Below are 21,107 nucleotides of genomic sequence, written 5' to 3'. Positions count from 1 at the left end.
TTTCATTTAGAATTATTTTTCTGAATGAAGACATACAAAGTAAAAGACCTGGAAGCATAAACTGCCACATGTCTGGCAAAGCACAGAAGAACCAATTCTTAGTTATACTTCCCCATTTTAATACTAATAAAGAGACACAACCTTGTTTGGCCAAGATTTGTTTGATAACTGTTAAGGTATTATAAAAGCTTTGCTTTGGAATAGGGAGAAAAAATCAAGTTCAAGTCAGTCACAAAAAATATATTTTTCCACCAATCAAAACCAGTAAACTAATAAAAAACATTCACATCAAAAAGTTCAGTGTTCAGATTTGTTTTGTAATACAAAAATCTCATACTGCAGTTTTGCTACCTCAAATCCCCTTTGCTCCAGACGCTGCACTGTTCCCCCAATCAACCTTTCAGTAACTTTGCAATGACCCTGTTAAACATGATCCTCGCTGCACCTAAAGTTCTTCTTTCGTCCTGCTTAGCTTGGTAGAATGTTCTTCTACAAATTTGCTCAAGCTCTCCAAATCTCTTTCCCCACTTTCAAATTTAATAGGATTCTTCTTTTTGTTGCTCGGAGCAAAATAGATGGTGGGGAATCCTTCTGTTTTGTACTTGTCACTGGGGACATCATTTGCAGTAGCATCCATTTTGGCAATGACCAGATTTTTCTGGTTCTTGTATTTTTTACCCAGCTCAGTATAGATGGGCTCAAGTTTCTTGCAGTGTCCACACCAGGGAGCGTAAAATTCAATGAGAACATCCGCATTCGGATCCATCACTATGGATTCAAATGTTTTACCAACAACAATCTTCACAGGACCCTTGTTATTTTTTGGTACTGGCTGGGATTTCACAATGGGTTTCAGCTTACCTAGGAATGGAAATGCAAAGAACACTGTCACGCAAAAACCATGTTTCGTATAATTAAATTTGCAGAATTAGCCTACAGAATTTATTAGCCTAATTATAGTATTATTTTAGTGCCTTAAAGCAAGACACAAGTTATAACCTTTGTGAAGCACATGCTTTCAGCATGTCAGCAAATATCTTTCACAGCATTTCGTTAGAACATGTTAATCCACAGTAATGTCATTTTTCCCTCCCAACTCCTTTCTTTCTGCTTAAATATGCAGCTTCATGAATTCTGAAGAACTCAAATTCTTATTCATGATTTGTGACAATTTGCTTGGTTCTAATGAAGGTAAGAATACCAATCATCAGGCATGCAAAGAACAGAATAGGATGTTCCAAGGAATTTTGCTCCTACTTCACCTGTCTGACAGTCAGAAGGCTGGGAGTTAGCATTCTCTTTACAATGTTACACCATAGGTTTTTTGTACTTCTGGGAGAAGTACTAGCCACAAGGAATGATTACATATGGCCAATTACTCTACACCCAAAATAAAACAAGAAGTTGTTTACAACCCAATCACAACTTACCTTTTTTGAATAACAGAACAAATTTCCTCAGCACATCAGAATCAAACTCTTCTGGTTCCATGGCATATTTCTTGCCCCCTTCATCAAAGATGGCAGCATTTACATCCTCTCCACTGTCTATCAGTCCAAGATCCTTGATCTCGGAAGAATAGTCGTCTTCATCAGCAATTGCAAAAGTATACTCTGGAAAGTCCTTAGCCACCTCTAATACTTTGTTTCGCCAGTACTGAGTAGCTAAAGACAACAGGCAGACAATGAAGTTAGAGATTTCTTGTTTGTTTTGTACAAGGCTCTTAAAAGGTGATAATTTTTAGGTATACTTACCAACACGATAATCAAAACTGAAATCTACAGTATAGTAAACGACCACCAAAGGTTTCTTAGTGTATCTCTTAGCATCATTGGTAGTCTTACGATGACCAACAAGAGGTAAGGCGTATTTTAAAACATGGCTTTTCACTTTATCAACATCAGTGGATTCCTGTTTAGAGTAACAAAAAATAGATCCAGTGGATGTGATGTCAGAAAGAGTTCACATTTCACAGAACATCATTTATGTACTGATCTAGACTTAAAGAACACCTGTAGAACTGTACTGTTTATGACCTTCATTGAAAATAGTTTACACTGTTCAGCCTAAGGAATCTCACGTAAGTTTAATATATGAATAGTTTCCATGGGATTTCCAGCCTAGAAGTCACCAAGGGGGCCTCTTTGTCTGGCCCACAGCATCCCCATCACAGCAATTCTGCTCCTATTAAGCTGCCGATGGAAATCCTGCAAAAACTCAATTACTGCTGCAATGAGCAGTTTTCAGGAAGGAAACAGCTGGGATGGGATGACTCTTTTAAAAGTATCAGTGAACTTGGTTTTTTAGAAAAGAATAAAGCTTCTTGCTGTGCGGGACAAGAAGGGTGGAAGATAAAGAAAGAGGAATAGTTGGGTCAGGAAGGAACATAATCATGCATGCAAGAGAAAGTAGCAGTACGAAAATAGCTTTTGTACATGTCCAGCCTATTACTGGTATTTCACCCACCCACCCATTCAACACACATAACCACACAGATTTCCTTGATGGGAATGTGGCCTGCAGAAGGGAAAAAACTTTCCCAATCCTAAATTAAAAGATTCAGGATATCATGTTGCATTTCCTACAACTGTTGCAATACAGCTTGGGCAGCAGGTTCTTGCTACATTGTGGGAACTCAGTTCTAAGAGATTGGGAAGTAAAACAGTTTATTCCAGAACATGAGTGCTGAAGTAGGCTTCAACTAGTTGGTGCAGTTTCTTTTTTATTAATATGTTCATCACCAACTTGCATATATGTTTTAATTACAATTTTGATTCGACCTTCTATTTTAATATTTTGACCACTTTGAACGCTATTTATACCAGAATGCAGCATATGCAGTGGTACCTCGGCTCACCAACTTAATCCGTTCCGCGACTCTGGTCGCGGCCCAAACTGGTTGTGACCCAAGTCAAATTTCTCCATAAGGTTCAACGTAAATAAGGTTAATCCATTCTGTAACCATTTTTAATCACAAAAATTGAAACAAAGTAACAACAAAAAGATCCCGGCCACCTCCGCCCCTCCCAGCACAACTGCAATTGCGCCCGTCTTCCCTGCACGAGTGCAACTGGGATCTTGGCCATCTCCTCCCACCCCCAGCACGATTGTGGCCATCTGCCCCCCAAGAGCGCGATTGTGGTCGTACTTGGGCAGGGAAGACGGGCATGATCGTGGCCATCTCCCTCCCCCGCGAGCACAATTGCGGCCATCTCCCCCCCCCTCCCCTGACTGTGATCATGCAGGGAAGACACCTGAGCTCGCAATCGCCACCAGATGCAGAGTTTGCGACCTGAGGCAAGTTTTTTCTGAATTTTATGTTCACAACCTGATTTGGTCGTGAACTGAGGCATTCCTGAGCTGAGGTACCACTGTAATTTGAACAACTACATACATTCTGCCTCTCCAAGTAGGGTTTCTAAACAACTCTCCCCACGGACATTTTTCTTTAGTGGATCCTAGCTAAAAGCCATTTGCCATTTTCCAAGCTTGCTCTCCCCCACAACTGAATAGCTCAGATTGTATACATCTGTCATCTTGAAATTCTCCAACTTTGCTTCAAGTGGGCATATTGGGAACTCTCACATGCTCATTCAAGCTGCCAGAGCTCTCAACCAACTTGACCTTGTGGAGAAAGCGTTTGTCATTTACTTGTTTATCGTATATGTACACCACCTCCAAGGATGAAATTCTGCCAAGGTAACGTACACATTAAAATGGAAAAATCAATAGAAATGATCTATGCCAGCAATCACAACTAAAAGCACAAACACGCTTTAAGGAAAACACATCAACAACTAGGGGTCGGTTTGCAGAGGTTTCCTAAGAGCCTACAAAACACCTGAATTCCTGACTGAAGCGCATTACATAGATATGAATGTACTAGAAAAACCCCCTTCATGGGGCTTGCCAACCTAATGGCCCTTGGCAACAGGCATTCCAACAGGAAGAAATCTAGGGGAATGTTTTGCTCCAATAGTTAGCACATACATACAATACAGTTTCATTAAAGCTGTGAGCCAAGTCTATACCATTAGGAGCTTTTCCATCATGTTCACACATAGCCCCTGCAACTCAAGGAACAGATAAAAGAAGCAAGTCCATCCTGAAGGAGCAGGAGGAACTGCAGCTATAGGCCAGTATTTGATCTTGACCAGTGTAAAAATACCTCTGTATTTATTGGAAACGGTCCCCCAGATTTTAAATTGATGGATGACTTTCAGTTGTTGCGGCCTGATGATGTGGACAAGGTGCTTGGACAAGTACGTCCTACCACCTGCTTACTGGACCCTTGCCCATCTTGGCTACTTAAGAAAGCCAAGGATGGGATAGGGACCTGGATCCTGGAGGTTGTCAATGCCTCTCTAAGGGATGGCCGGGTACCTGCCCCTTTAAAGGAGGTGGTAGTCCGGCCAGTCCTAAAGAAGGCATCCCTGGATCCAGAGGTGGCCGCCAATTATAGACTGGTGGCCAACATCCCGTTCTTGGGCAAGGTGTTAGAGCAGGTGGTGGCAGAGAGATGGGGAGTGCGTCCCTGTTGGTTCTCTTGGACCTCTCGATACCATTGACTATTGTATCCTTCTGGATAGGCTAGCGGGATTGAGAGTTGGAGGCACTGCTTTGCAGTGGTTCTGCTCCTATCTCAATGGCCAATTCCAGAAGGTGGTGCTGGGGGACTATGGCTCTGCGCCATGACAGTTATGCCATGGAGTTCCGCAGGGGTCCATTTTGTCCCCCTTGCTATTCAACATCTACATGAAACCACTGGGAGAGGTCATTGGGAGGGGTGGGCTGCGGAATCATCAGTACGCTGATGATACCCAGCTCTACCTCTCATTTTCAACTAATCCAGGTGAGGCAGTGGCTGTACTGAACAGGTGCCTGGCTGAGGTAATGGGATGTATGAGGGCCAACAAACTGAAGCTCAATCCAGAAAAGACGGAGGTCCTGTTGGTAGGTGGGTCGCGCTTTGGGGTGGAAGACCTGGACCTTGTCCTGAATGGGGTTGCACTCCCTATGAGGGACAGGGTTCGCAGCTTAGGAGTGCTCCTCGACCCAGAGTTGTCATTAGAAGCTCAGGTGATGGAGGTGGCGAGGAGCACTTTCCTTCAGCTTCCGCTGATCCAGCAGCTGTACCCCTACCTGGAGAACGATTGCCTGGCAACAGTGACACATGCACTGGTAACTTCCCCATTAGACTTCTGTAACACGCTCTACATGGGGCTGCCCTTGAAGACAGTCCGGATACTTCAATTGGTGCAAAACAGAGCTGCCAGGTTGCTGACGGGAACTGGGCCTTGTTCTCATATAACCCCAGTCCTCCATCAGCTTCACTGGCTTCCCATTGAAGTCCGGGCCCAATTCAAGGTGTTGGTTATCACCTATAAAGCCCTCAACGGCTTGGGACCTGGTTATCTAAAGGAGCGCTTGCGTCCATATATGCCCTCCCGCCCCCTGAGATCGGCAGCAGAGGCCCTCCTCCAGGAACCCTCCGTGAAAGATATTAGGAGGGTGAGTACCCGGAGGAGGGCCTTCTCTGCGGTGGCGCCCCACCTATGGAATGCGCTCCCCAGAGAGATCTGCCTGGTGCCATCATTATTGCTTTTTGGCGCCAGGCCAAGACCTTTTTATTTAAAAGTTATTTTAATTGTTAACTGATTATTTATTGGGTTTTATATTGTGCCGAAATGTCTCCAAAATTTTTAAGGTTAATTGTGCGAATGGTATTTGTAAGCTGCCCCAAGGCTTTTTGCAAATGGGGTGGCATAGAAATGTTTTAAATAAATAAATAAATAAATAAATAAATAAATAAATAAATAAATAAATAAATAAATAAATAAATGTAGTCTAGAGCATCAACATTCAGTAGACATAAACAGCTCCCTCTAAGAACAGAGCTAACCCATCTGCAATAACACATTGGCCTAAGTACTTACTTGAATATCCAAAACATGCATTTTAGGCTCATATTTTGATTGAAATTTTTCAGGCTGCATCACCACCACTTTCCCAGAATCAACTTTCAAAAAGTTGATGATTTCTTTGCTGAACGTATGATGGAACTTGTATTCTTCTCTCATATTGTTAGCTGAAAAATGAAGAAAAGTTGGGGAAACATCCCCCCTAAAAAGTTTGGAAACTGTTTTGCATCTCTGCTTCAGCAATCCAAATACTTTACACAGCCTGAGTACCCTTACCTATGAAGCTCCAGAACAGGGGCGGGCAACTTTAGCCCACCCTGAGGCCAGCCCACCTCACCAAGGCTCCTGCTGCTACTACCAAACTGGTAGCATGGTTGCTTTCGAGTATTTTCTAAGACAGTTCTTCCTAAATTTTAATGGAAAAATCAAGGACTTCGTAGACCCCTGCAAGCTGACAAAGGACAACCCTGGTTTGTCCCCAGCTCTCACTGCCCTAATAATTAGAGACATATTATTGCCTGGCTCCACCAGACTAATACCCATTATCAGATCTACCCTCCATGAACATGCCTAATCTTTTTCTTAAAAGGCATTCTTGATTGATGGGCATGTTCACACCTTGTGGTAGTGAATGCTAAATTATGCACTGATCCAATCAGATACCAGGGTTAAGCATTATCAGAACAAGCTATACGAAGCTTTGGGCACACCTCATAAATTGCCCCCCAACAATCCCTTGAAGGAAGGCAAAATGCAGCACATTCAATACTGGAAGAAGCAACCTTTAATCATCTTCCGCCAAACTCAGAGAGAAGAAGGCCAAGTACATCATTCCAAGTCTTGCTGGACTCATCATTTCATCTGGGCTATGCTGCTGTGTACAGCAGTACTTTCCATCTGTCCTGAATTTGTTGCAAATGTATTTCACTGGATGGCCAAGAGAAAAAATAACCTCTCTTCTCCACACAGTAAATGTCCATCATCATATCTTAGTTATCCTACATCCCCTTTTAAATTGCCTTAACCTCCAGTCATAAAAGTGCTCCAACCCTCTAAACAATTTAAAGCATATTACTATGCATACTTAGAAAGTCCTACAATTCCCATCACTCCTCAGCCAGCCATAGTTGGAGGACTTTTCCTAGCTAAACATGCATAGGATTACAGCCTTACTTGCAGTCTTTTTATTTAGTATATTTGTATCCCACTTTTTTCCCTTTCAAGGAACTCAAGGTGGCTTACATAATTCTCCTCCTCTTATTCTCACAACAACCGCCCTGTGAGGTAGGATGCACTGAGAGTCTGTGAGTGGCCCAAAGTCACCCAGTTAGCTCCATGGCCAAGTGGGGACTAGAACCCAAATCCCAAGTTCCACACTCTTAACCACACCACCACACTGGCTTTCTTCTGTACTCTCTCCTAGTTCTAGAATGTTCTTCTGAGATCAGCTGACCAAAGGAGGGCTGCCTCTTCTCCCAGATTAGGCTGCCTCTTTTCTGCTCAACCAGGGAGGTTTGTTGGTTCTTTCATATAATATGCATGTTCCCTTCCAAGAAGACAGGCATCTACTATTTTCTGTTGCTTGCTATTAGATTATACAAAGCAGAATCTAAACTTCTAGAAAGTTTAAAATTCACTCCTGTTTTCACTCTTCACTTTTTAATGCCTCTTCTACACTATTTCATGTATTTGCCTCTGATTTGCCTCTATATCTGTTTTTCTGTTCCTGGTCTAGCACTAGCAGAGGGACTGTGCCTCCTCACTCCTAAAAAGTATCAAGGGGAGGCAGTTCGATGCAACGCACCATTTGAAAGCCATGGACCTGCAATTTCAAGAATATGAAAAATAATATTTAACTCCTCAAGTTATGCATGTCTAGCAGCTAAAGGAAGTTCTGCCCTGCTACTATGCACTCTAAAGGTTTAATAAAGCACTTTTCATGTGAAGGTGGACAGTGTGCACATTCTGACAAGTTATTTACAAATAAATGGAAAAGCATACCAGCATCTTGATACAGTTGGTAGGCTGGGTCCTGGTCTCCTTTAAACACCCCAATGATGATGACATCATCCCCATCTTTCAAGAATTCTTGTACCTGTTTGGTAGCCTGTACTTGTTTGGATGGAGGGCCAGCCTGTTCTGTCATATAATCAACAATTCCTGTTAGCGAAAGACACAATCTCATGTTACTACTTGGGAAAAAATGTGCAGTTACAAGCATCCTTTTAAAATTACAACTTTTCAACACTATGTGGTTAATCTGCTGTATCTGCTTTCAGATTTGTCACAGAATTGTGTCCCAAGCATCACACCAAGTTTTCTTTCTTCCTTTTCTGGGTAGCAATCTGGAATAGCAGAATAGCTCAAATATGCAAGTGGAAGTTGCGTTTTTGTTTTTTGCTTTCACAATAATGCTGCATTCTCCCCACTAAAAGAAAATTCACCCCAAAGTACTCTATAAAAATGGAATCTTCATAGTCACAACCACGTCTAAAGAATCCATGAACAGGAAATGAAGAGCATTCGTGAAGAAAAAATCCAAAAAAAGACTGAGATTTCATTTTGATTCCCTGCCTTATGTGGTCCTGAACGTGCAGTTCCAACAAACTGAAAACTTTATTTAGTCTTCAAGCTGTCATACAGTGCCTTGGGACTGTATATTTTAAAATAATTAATGTTCCACCTGCAGGCTTTTTAATGCATTTTATCACCACTTTTTTGAACCATGTTTAATGTTAATGTAGTTTGCTTGCTAGTCAGCTTAACGTTTGATTAAGTGCCTGTTTGCTGTTTTCTTGGTTACTGAATTTCAATGCTGATGAAACAATGAAAGCTTTTTAAATCACTGGTGTATAAAGCCTTTAAAAATAAACAAATAAGTAATTCTTTAGGGACAAACACAACAAATTGAGTCAGACTGAAGCAGATTAACATATGTATGATTCTAGAGTACAGAGTTAACCCAATATTTAGAGCTGATCATGTTACCTTTGTAGTGTGGTTACTGTGCATTTGAGGTGGTTCCCTTGGTGCTTTGCTATGGTTACATATTTATTAGATTTCTATCCCACCTTTTTCTTTTCTACAAAGGACTCCAAGTGGTTTACATCATTCTCCTCTTGCTGCTCTCCATCTTATCCCCACAACAACCACCATGTGAGGTAAGTTGGGCTGAGGGATTGTGACTAGCCCAAAGTCACTCAATGGGCTCCATGGCTGAGCAGGGAGTAGAGCCCAGGTTGCCTAAGTCCTAGATCCATGCTCTTAACCACTACCCACACTGGCTTGATATCATTATTCAGTATCATGAGAAAAATTCAGATCATACAAGGGCTTCCCATACCAGCCAACTGCATCACGGTACTCCACAACTATGATTTTTAAATATCAGCATTTTGCCTATCTACATGTCCCACTGCACCTGAAAAAGGAAACATTAAATCTACAGGCACGAGGTGGTTTCAAAGTCATGCCCAGACTTCTTCAAATTTGCTCTTCTCTGTGCCTACACAATCAGAACTCACTATCGGGCACCTATGCAGTCCCCTTTGAAGTCACACCATACAGCAAAAGGAAGTTTGTTTTCCAGGTAAATACAGCTGGCAGCAGCTTTAGGATCACTTTCATGGGATATATGCAGCTCCATGATCTGGAAAATAGCTGGCTGCCTCCTATGAATGCAGCAACACTAGTGGACGTTTCTGTGTTGAAGCTGACACTGTACAGGAGGCTTTTCATACTGTCTAGGCTGGATGCTTTTTGCTAGTGTTGATTGTTTTCATATATGGTGGCTGTTTTCTTACTGTAGCCATTGTTTTTTTATACTGAGTGTTACAGCTGTAAAGTCACCTTGTAAGAGTTCCTGCCCTGAAAGGCAGCCTAGAAACACTATGAAAAAAATAAGTAATACTGTGTTTACTCATGCAAATATTGTGCCTGGAAAAAGCCTAGTCTGTCTGCATTAAGCATGAAACCCATCTTTGTCAGTGGTTTGAGACAACTCTGCAGGATGTCTCGGTCAGAAAAATCAAGGCTTGCAGCAGACAAATCTGCTGGGAAGGAAATTTACCTGCCAGTCTCTGCCATTCCCAGTAAAATGTGAAACCACAAGGAAGAGAAAGACATCCACTTTCAGTTCGCACAGGAAAATGATGAGGCTTGACAATCCTTTAGCCATCAACCTCCACGAACCAAAGGTGCACCCTCAGGACGTTTTGCAATGCACTAAGATTTTGTGTGGTTTAGGAGGAGCGAAGAGGGCTCCCAGAATGGAGAAAGCTAAACTGTTTTATATGAAACAAGATTCTCTTTTTCTCCCTTAATAATTTGTTTGCCCATGAAGAGTGCATACAGCATTCCAAATCGGGACAAATAGTAGGAGAAAGAAATGCTAAAGCATAGAGCATGTAGTTTCAAAACTATAGTTGGAATATAGTTCCAAAACAGAAATTCCAGACTGTAGCTTTCATTTGTCTTAGCAGATGGTAAGACGCAGAAGAGGACAGAGCACTAGACTTCAATTGATGCTGAAATCCCAAGTCACCTGTGGACAATTTATGTAGCTCATAGCAAAGTCAAACTCAAAAGTTTCAGTTTCTCATCTATCAAATACAACTGGGATCAGACTCACAGGTTTATTGCAAAGATGAAAAACAAAACACTTTGCCATACCGTATTTTTCTCTTGGGCCATTATAGTCAAAAGGTTTGCCCTTGCGAAAGATCTTGAGAGTTGGGTATCCAGACACATCAAATCTCTTTGCAAGATCAGTTTCAGCTATAGCATCAACTTTTGCAAGGGGGATAGGAGGGGTACGTTTGCTAAGCTCCTTAGCTGCTTTCTCATATTCTGGAGCTAATCTTTTGCAATGTCCACACCTAAATGAGGATGGGAGAGAGAAAAAAAGTGTTAAAGTTTTGCAGCACAGTTTTTCAGTTTTGTTGGAATTTATTCTTTCAACTGAAGGATGGGGGGAAGATAATACTTTAACATGTTAACAAAGTGAGCAAGCATACATTTCACAATTACATCTCTAAATCCTGATGTGAATGCCACATGTTAATTTTCCATGTACACATCCTGGTTATGCAGAAGGTTCAAGTATACTGTCATCATTTTGAGCTAGATATAGAAGCACATACACAAAGAGGAAAGTTGAAGATAATGCACTGGCTCTCAACTCTGTAATTTAAATCATGCTTCTCAGTGAAGAACTGGATATAGTCAAGTCATTTTATATTACAAAATGCATTTACTTCACACTGCAAAACTGGATTAAATTTAGAGATGTACTTTCTCCAATGGAAAATGTAAGTTTTCAGGAGGATGGACCCTGTGAGACTTGTTTATGTATTTCCTGCTTTTAAAAAGTATTTCTAAATGTATCTTCAGAGGTCATTCAAATCTGCAATTAAATCTAACTCACTGAATGAATGGCATTCTGGCGCCAAACACAGCACAAAGGAAGATGGACTATTTTGAAGAACCGTTTTAAAAAACAGTAAAAGTTTTAAGCTACATAATTAGAATGCATGTTACAAACCTAGGAAAACTTCATGTTTTTTATTTTTACCACTACAGAGCAGGAACAGCCAAATCAGAACTGGGTGAATGTTTCATATATGGCTAAACCTATTATAATTCTTCCCAAATAAGAGATCAAACTCTGAAGAGATAAATGCTACAGTCCAGTGAGAAACACAGATCACAGACTACACTTCTCTTCCCCTCAGCAACAAAACAGCTTGACACACATCATAGAATTGGAAATAGAGGGCTAGCTAGGTTGCACATGCCCTGTGATTCTAGATCTGGGGCAAGGTACACAAAGCCAACACACTATTCTGCATCAAAGGAAATAGTAAGATGTGATAGCTAAAACATACTTACCATGGAGCATAGAATTCAACTAGAATTATGTCAGCCTCATTTACTGTTTCATCAAAGTTATCTTTGGTCAACACTAATGTTGCTTCAGGAGGAGGAACCCAATCTGGCTGTGAAACTTCTTTCACTTTAGCCACAATTTCTAAAGAGAGTGATAGTCACAAAGAACAAGTAATTGTTAACTGACAAAGGTGATGTCATTTTGCAGTGTGGGGCTAATGCAGCAAGGTGACACGTATGGACTGTATGCATGTGCTTCACCCCATGTCTGATCCGGGGCACAGGAAACCTGTCCACCCTTTGTGCCCTCAGCACAATATTCTCCAGCTGAGCACTTCTCATTCACATGTGCAGAAGTAAAGGGGTATACTTGGAATACCACTGGGATACAGGCTACAAGTATTCCTTGATATGAAGAATGCAGCCTATCCCGAGCTATCCAGGCCAGGGATGGGTAACTTATGGTCCTCCAGATATTTTGGTCTACAACACCCATGACCCCTCCCCATTTTGCAGGCCAAAACAAGCGAGACACAGGTTGCCCCCACCGCAAGTGTAGTCATGCTACAGTGAGACAGCACACTGAGGGACTGGCTTTTTACACTGCCTGTTATACCAAATACACTACAGGCACAATCCTATACAAGTTTACACAAAAGAACAAGATTACAACTCCCAGCATGCTCCAGCCAGCATGGTCAGCTGGGACATGCTGGGAGTTGAAGGTCTTTTGTTCTGTCCAAGCATACAGCAGTTTAAGCCCTAAGATGTATTATCAGCCACGCCCATGTCTACTACCTGGACATGCTGCTCCCAGCAATCCACCTGAGTGGAATGGAAAACTGCCCTGTAAGTTGGCTGTGATCTGCCATTGCAAAAACAACTGCAGTACAGTACTTCTTAACCAATACTGCTTTGAAATTCTAGACTGACTCACCAACACTGCTAAGATCCACCTGCAACTGCCTTGGGAGTTGAGAAAAATCTCCAGCAAGCACAGGGTATTTTTGTATGGTGATGCAGCAGTGCAATTAATCTGTTTAAAGATCTTTCAATGAAAGATCCTTAGCTTTAAGCATTATCTTTCACAGCACGATGGAGCCAATGTTCTGCACTTCTAAACACGCATAAGACTGAACAGTAAGAAAAATAATCAAGCATGCCTATGCCTGTTGCATGTACATGCCACTAGCAATTTCTTGGCAATTTCTCTGAGATGAAGACATTCTCAGAGTAGATAAAGCTCTTACATCTCCCTATGGGCAGATGCCTGCCCTTTGCAATATAAGCAAGGAAAGATGGTGTGCAAGTCACATGTGCATTGTTTTAACATCAATGCATCTTTGTAACATGCAAAAGAATACCTGCGCTTCCTTTATTTAGACCATCAGGGAGGTATTTTATGTGTGGACTAAATGACAGGCCATGTGTAGCAGCCTGTATCGAAAGAAGTGAGATCCTTCATTCCTATTTTACCGCTAATGCAAAACTAAGTACTAGCATGGGACTGCTTACCTGCTTCTGTTCTTGAGCCTTCATAATCCACAGGCTGACCCTTCTTTAGGATCTTGATGGTTGGGTAACCACTAACATCAAAGCGGCCTGAAACGGCAGAAGCTGATGTAGCATCTATTTTGGCAACTGGGATGGGAGGATCATTTTCTTTCAGCACTTTGGCTATTTTTTCATATTCGGGAGCAAACTGCTTGCAGTGCCCACACCTGAAGTGAGGGAAGGGAGGCACAAAAGGAAGAATTCAGTGACCATCTGGTTTTACGGAACTCTACTGCAAAACTACAACACTTTTAAGGATAGGGCGGGTTGCACTGCAACACAGTGCTTAGCTAGGCAGCGTGCCTATGTCAGAGGTGCAGATTCCATTTCAGAAAAGGATGCAGGGGCCTCACTTTTAAATTGTTTCTAGTAATTTTATTTTTTTTATAAACCACTATAAACCTACCAGACAGCTTTGGCTATTCTGCAGTACAGAAATGAATAAAGGGGGGACAAGTTCAAAATAACAAATTTCCACTTAAAACACTTGCTGCACTAATGGGGCAGCAGAACAGGCACTTCAATCATTTGGAATGGGAGGAAATCAGTCAAAAGGCCAGACCACCATCAAAGGGGGCTGGGGACCACCTGGGGAAACCCTGAGAACCAGATTTGGCCCAGGAGCCCAAAATTCTCCACCCTGATCAAGATATACTCACACCTCTAGTTGAGCATTTTCTTCCTAAGCCTTCACATCTCTAGTTTTGCACATACAATTAAAGGCACCTGACAGGAATCCTGTTAGATTTCATGTACATAGTCATATGGTGAAGACTTTAATTAAAAACACTTATATCCCATCTATACCACACAGATATCAAGACAGCTTACAACAACAGCAGCACAACTAAAATAGAAAAGGAAAAAATTAAAATGTCTGTCTTGAAATACTATCAAACCTTGAAATACCAGGTAAATACAAATGTTTTGGCCTGGTTCCAAAATGAATAAAGTGTCAGCACCAGGTGCACCTCTCTGAGGAGCAGGTTCCAAAGCTAGGGTACTACCACAGTAAAGTCCTTCTCCAGGTAGGCATCAGAAATCATATGCAAAAACACTCTTCAGTTAAAAGTTTCTTGCCTGCAGAGTTAGCTTGCCCTGGGTTCTGAGCAAAATGGAATGCAGGCTGGGACCATGAGCCACCTGGGGACTGCTTTCCCCCTCAGCTAAATGAAATCTTTTTACCCTCTGGCATGATTGCACAGTACAGACAATAATCTTTTTTCCTCTGCATCCTAATGTCTTCATTTTTTTATACTAACACTAATAGGTAACTACTGAGAAAGAAAAGAAAACCCTGATCTAGTACATGGATTCAAAATAAAACCAGAAACAATAAACCCAGTAAAACTCATCAGGTTTTAGCAGTATTCCAAGTGAACTTATATAATAAGTATAAAACAGATAAAATTATTTTGCACTCAGAATCTCACACACTCATGAAATACAGCTGAAGATTTCTCTCTAAACCAAGATCTGATACTGGAATTTGAAAACCAAATTCAGAGGGAACATAGGTCCCTCTACTTCAGCTTCATTGACTATGCTAAAGCCTTTGATTGTGTGGATCACAACAAATTGTGGCAAGTTCTTAAAGAGATGGGAGTACCAGACCATCTTATTTGTCTCTTGAGAAACCTGTATGTGGGTCAAGAAGCAACAGTGAGAATTGGGCACAGAACCACTGATTGGTTCAAAATTGAGAAAGGAGTTCGGCAAGGCTGTATACTGTTGCCCTGCCTATTTAACTTGTATGCAGAGCACATCATGAGAAAGGTGGGCCTAGATGAATCACCAGTTGGAATTAAAACTGCTGGGAGAAATATCAACAACCTCGGATATGCAGATGATACCACTCTCATGGCAGAAAGTGAAGAGGAACTAAAGAGCCTCTTGATGCGGGTGAAGGAGGAGAGTGCAAAAGTTGGCTTGAAACTCAACATTAAGAAAACTAAGATCATTCAATTCCTGGCAAATAGATGGGGAAGAAATGGAGGTAGTGACAGATTTCATTTTCCTGGGCTCCAAGATCACCGCAGATGGGGACTGCAGCCAAGAAATTAAAAGACGCTTGCTCCTGGGGAGGAAAGCTATGGCAAATCTAGACAGCACACTAAAAAGCAGAGACATCACCCTGCCAACAAAAGTGCATGTAGTCAAGGCTATGGTTTTCCCAGTTGCAATGTATAGCTGTGAAAGTTGGACCATAAGGAAGGCTGAATGCCGAAGAATTGAGGCCTTTGAATTGTGGTGCTGGCGAAGACTCCTGCGAGTCCCATGGATAGCAAGGCGATCAAACCGGTCAGTCCTAGAGGAGATCAACCCTGACTGCTCTTTAGAAGGCCAGATCCTGAAGATGAAACTCAAATACTCTGGCCACCTAATGAGAAGGAAGGACTCCCTGGAGAAGAGCCTAATGCTGAGAACAATAGACGGCAAAAGAAGAAGGGGACAGCAGAGAATGAGGTGGTTAGATGGAGTCACTGTAGCAGTTGGTGTGAGCTTGAGTGGACTCCGGGGTATGATGGAGGACAGGAAGGCCTGGAGGAATGTTGTCCATGGGGTCGCGATGGGTCGGACACGACTTCACGACTAACAACAACAACACAGGTCAGTGTTAAATACTGCAAAAATAATAACAATGTCATGTTTAGTCATATTAAGATTAAGGATTCAAACTGAGTAAAAGAGAAATGAGCATATGCTTTTCTAGCAGCAAACCTATCTGCAGAAGTAAGTCTGAATCAACTTCAAAGGAAATGCTGGGAGAGTCAACCTTACCATGGGGCATAGAACTCCAGAAGAACAGTATCTTTGCCTTCAACAAAAGTATCAAAGTTTTCATCATTCAACACCAGAACACCATTTTCCTCTTTTACTTCTGAATCGTCATCTTCATCCTCCTCCTCCTCCTCCTCCTCCTCCTCTTCTCCGGCCTCCTCTTTGGTAACAGCATCTGCTTAAGGAAGGGGAAAAAATCAATCTGTTCTAATGCACATCAAACACATATATACAGTTCTGTTTCAGTATAGCCCTAATGTTTGGAAGGGAACTCAGCCAACCATACAAACAAGTTCTCCAAAAGTTCTGCTGCCAACTTGTGACAAGGGCAGTTAATAAGAAGTGATATCCAGTCATGGAAAGGAGCTAGAACACAGCAGACAAGCATTCAGCTTGTTAGTTCAAATCAGCATGCAAATTCAGCTCTTCAGTTTCCCTAGTCTACAGTTCCCTAGCTAGGCCTCTGTGAGTCCCACCCCATTGCTCCCACTTCCTTGGATGTCCCCTCAAGGCTTCAACACCCAACATCTCAGTCCTCTGATGGAGTTCAATAAACTTCCTACTTCACTGCCCCACCCTTACCAACAAGAACAGACTGCAGACAATCATTCCTAGAATACTAATTAGTGTTGAGCTCCATGGGTTAGAAACTGTACAAGCTGGCTATGGTGAGAAACAAGTGCTAAATGTTTGCAACAGAGGCTTTTTCACGGAATATGCTGATAGTGGAATTATCAAGTCACCCCACCACGCAAAAAATCCCATAGTGGATAAAGAGTGCAACTTCCATCAGCCCTAGACAAACACAGCCAGTGGGGTGAAGGATGTAAGGAACTGCAGAGCAGCAACATCTGGAGAGCTACACATTGCCTACCATGGCTCTAAACAAAGGAAACTGTTTTGGAAATATTTCGGAAAAGTAACAACTCCCCTTTTCCCAGTGTGCTTATGTTCCTCCCTGTTCTAAAACAGAGATTTAAGTGAGTAATATGTGCAAGGTAAAGTAGGAGATTAACATCAAAGAACATTCAGGTCAGAGCCCCAATTTACAATAATGTGTCACAATATCTTTCAGCATGACCTGTGCTGAAAGATGTATGTGTAAGGTATCTTTTTTAGAATTTCCATGACAATTGTTACATTCTATCTCAAAGGTTCTGTTCTATAATCTCAAAAATTGTGACCCCATTCAATAAGATGAAATTAAAAAGAATGATTAACCATGAACTGAGAGGAGAAAATATGACTTTAGATCAGGTATAAACAAATTTACCTTGAATTCTGGCTTTGATCCCAGTTTATATGCATGAGCAAAACTAATTATACAGTTTAAGGAGGATTTAATTACATGCAGCCAAACCATTAGTTAAAAATTATAAACATGGTCTCCCCAGAGAACTTGTACTACCAAGCAAACAACTGACACAATCCAGCATGAGCTGCTTTTGTACAAACTCTGTGTAATATGCAATGTTTTTTCTATACTTTACTTGAGAAATCTTAACAGAAAAATTATACAGATATATAAGAAATTGCCTTGTACCATCATTTTATTTATCAGATCCATCTTGACTGGAAGCAACTCTTCCAGGTTTCAGAGAGATGTCTCTCCAAGCCCGATTTAAGGATGTCACAGGGTGAACCTAGATCTTCAGGCAATCAAAGCATAAGGTATGGCCTCTTGCTACATGTGCTCCAAGCAAGCAATTAGAGGCCTAACAAGCATTTCTATATAAGCTTAACCCCAGAAGTATCCAGAAATAGGATGTATGCTGAAATATTTCATTACCTACTAACTTGCATTTCTTGTCCCTAAATTCACTTAGGGTGCAATCCTATGTAGACAACTGTAGGCATGCTGGCCTACAATTCCCAGCATGCCTATAGCTGGCCGGGGCATAATGGGAGTAGTAGGTCTTTTTCTTCTACCCAAGCTAGCATAGGATCATGCCTTAAGATTTTAAGAGTCAATATTACTGAATCAGAGTAATGTCCAACATTGTTTCCAACAGCAGCTGAATGCCTCCAGAAAGCTACCAAGAAAAGTTCTACCCAATTACTACCTCTAGCTTCTCTATTCCTAGGTACACTGCCCATAAATATAAGCTCCTGCATGACTAAACAGACAATGTCTTTTTACCTTCTATCAATCTAAGAAGCACTAACGTTTTCTTGTACAACACATTTTACATTTGCATTAAGAATATATCTACCAACTTTGCGAAATATGTCCTTGCAGCACTAAACAAATGACATCCTTTTGCAGACACTATTTAGCAGTACCAAAAAGTAACAGGTACCGAGTCCAAACTGGGGTTTCATTCAGTGTTAGCCGTACTCAGGGCAGATCTATTTAAATAATTAGGCTTTAATAATTAGACCGACGTTAACTACAACCCATGGCCTTCCTGTACGTCGAGAAGGGTACCACCTCTATCTTGCATGCAAATATATTTAAATAAAATACACTGAAATCGTGAAAAAAAATTAGCAGGCTCTTCTGCTCTGAAACACTGACGTCCCACCCGCTTCTATATAGCCCATTTTGCCTTCCTGCCAGCTATTTTTCCTAATGGTTTCTCCACCAAGGGTCCTGCTGCTACGTTGCGCCCCGCGTCCCCCGCAACAGGAGGCCTTCTCCCTTTCCGTCTCTAGAAGAATCTGCCGTTAGGCGCTCCTTTCTCTTGGGGTTTCTAACCCCAGCGCAAACGGACGCCCCAAGCAAGCTTCTCCCAGGCCTGGGAGAGCGGCTCTTCTCAGAGGAACGAACACGCTTACCTTCCCTTCGCTCCTCGTCTTGACAGCTTGCCAGAAGAGCCAACTGTGCCAGTGCCAGGAGAAGCGTTAGCAGGCACACTCTCTTAATGTTCATCCTTGCGTGCTCCTCTAAGTCTTCTCTCCCCTGCCTACCACCCCTCCCTAAAGGCGAGCCTCTTCCTCCCAGTAGACGAGATCCCAGGAAGTCCTGAGCTCCGATTGGCTATAGAAAGACTCTGGGAAACCTGCGTGAACAAGCCAATCATAAGCAACTCGTCTTTGACGGAATTCTAAACTGCAAGTCGTTGCAGCTACTCATAAGCGCCCTGGCATATTCAAGAACGTCCGCTTTGCAAAGCGCTAGTCCGGCCCCTACAAGCAGGGAGTTATTCGCATTTTAACTACGTTGCACGACTTCTTCTAATTCTTCTCCTCGCTTAATGACCTGAAGATAGAGACCGCACGCGTAGGTGGAAGGGTACAAGGGGTGTGCGCTCAGCGTTAGAGGATTTTTTTAAAAACCCCATAAACTTGCTCTGAGGTGCCTGTCCCTGATTGGCTAGTCTGGAAACCACCAATCACCGCCTGCCACTCGTTTGGAAACGCAAACAAATCCTGGGGCGGAGAAGAAGCAAACGGGACAAAAGAAACGGAGGATGGGTTGAGGAGTTGGTGGGCGGAGCTGGCCTGCCCAGGAAGCCACTTCTCGCTTTGGGAATGGTCCGAGGATGATGAGGTCATAGAAGCCGGGGCGGGAAGAAAGGAATTATTGGGCAGGCGGGAGCCGTTTAGGCTATTCCACGTCAGTTTGAACCCTGGGAGAGCGCTGAATGGGTTGGTCGTGTGATAGTCCAGTTCACCTTTCCGCTGTCTGTGCCCTGCTGCTGTGCAAAACACCAGGGGATGATGGGAGTTGTAGCTGTACACATCTGGAGGATACCAGATCGGAGGCTGTTGCTTCAATTAATATCGAATAAGGAGCAGTGCTCTCGTGCTGCTCTGGTTTAGCAGAACCGAGTCATATTGCTGATAGCTTTTATTGCGTTTAAAACTTATTGTAGGCAATTAACAGGAGGGGTATGAAGAACGAGCATTTTCTATTTTTTCACTTTTTGAACATTTTTATTGTGAAATTCCAACAAAAGGGATATAAAAAGTAAGAAAAATTATATGCATACATAGATTACAATATATATCAGTGAACACTCGTTATTGGTGAATAAATACTATATATAGGGTTTTAAGCAGAACTGGTGTTTTCGAGATGAAGTAACTTGAGGCTTTTGTAGCTGTGCCTTGCCACAGATCCTTACAAGGAAGCAAATGGAAATAGATGGCAGGGTGGTTGGGGTAATGCATTTCTATAATACAAGAAAACAAAGACCGCATACTTCAAGATACAGTTCTTCAAGGCCATGGGCACTTGAAAAGCACAAGTTCCCTGAGCTTTTCCTGCCTTCCCTCAGGGCTAGGCTAGAGAAATTGGAGGGCCAAGAGGGGAAATTTCCCTGAATGGGAAAATTCAGGGAAATTTCTTTGCTTTCTTTTCTTGGGGGGAAAACATAGAAAGGAGTGGGACTAGAGAAATAATACTTTTTATACCCGTTTTTCTGTCCCCCCACTTCAGACCTTCAGGTCTCTAGGGCTGTACCCCCAGTTCTCTCAAGCCACTGAAGATCACTTCTGAAGCTGATTGCACATGCTCCTCAACCTGGGCTTCTCATGCATGCTTGTCAGTTCTCCACATACAGTGGTACCTCGGCTCACGAATGCCTCAGTTCACAACCAGATTGGGTCGCGAACAGAAATTTCAGAAAAATTTTGCCTCAGGTCACAAAATCTGCATCGGGTGACGACCACCATTGCAGCCATGTTCCCGCATGAACACAATCAGGAATGCGGCCATCTTCCCCGCATGAACACTCCAAACAATAATCTCCCCACCCACCACGAGGGGGAGCCGTGAGGGCGTGTTCACCTTGGCCAAGGCCTTCCCGGCTCCTTGCTGCTGCTCTGCTTCTGAGCCAGAGGAAAGTCCCCTCGCAGATGCTCGCCCGGCTCCGGGAGGGGGAGCGGGAGGCCGGAGAGGCGAGCATGGGAGGGCTCCTCCAGCCAGGAGAGGGCTGCAAGGAGGGAGGTAAGGGTTGCTTTTCGTGGGCCGAGGTGAGGGGAGGCAAGGGACAGAGCTGCAGCCGGCGGAGCAGGGCG

General features: G+C 42.6%; 1 protein-coding gene across 2 annotated transcripts; it reads right to left on the bottom strand.

Annotated features, from left to right (window-relative positions):
- Positions 1–19,386, bottom strand: PDIA4 (protein disulfide isomerase family A member 4). Of its 2 annotated transcripts, none has more exons than XM_044453880.1 (10): positions 18,921–19,386; positions 16,143–16,320; positions 13,323–13,528; positions 11,811–11,949; positions 10,593–10,798; positions 7,923–8,081; positions 5,937–6,088; positions 1,755–1,911; positions 1,431–1,664; positions 1–861 (listed from the first exon to the last, which is right to left on the bottom strand). In XM_044453880.1, the coding sequence occupies exons 1-10, from the start codon at positions 19,012–19,014 to the stop codon at positions 446–448; spliced, it is 1,941 nt and encodes a 646-aa protein (XP_044309815.1). In that variant the 5' UTR covers positions 19,015–19,386; the 3' UTR covers positions 1–445. The 2 variants fall into 2 exon arrangements, with proteins under 2 accessions (XP_044309815.1, XP_044309824.1); XM_044453889.1 differs by having other exon boundaries at positions 16,143–16,317.
- Between the last annotated feature and the right edge of the window lie 1,721 nt (positions 19,387–21,107).

The sequence above is a fragment of the Varanus komodoensis genome, unplaced genomic scaffold (genome assembly GCF_004798865.1).
Source record: "Varanus komodoensis strain SLA01 unplaced genomic scaffold, ASM479886v1 scaffold10, whole genome shotgun sequence".
Classification (NCBI taxonomy): Eukaryota; Metazoa; Chordata; class Lepidosauria; order Squamata; family Varanidae; genus Varanus; species Varanus komodoensis.
Note: the sequence above shows the minus strand (reverse complement) of the source record. Positions and strands in the feature narration are given on the sequence as shown.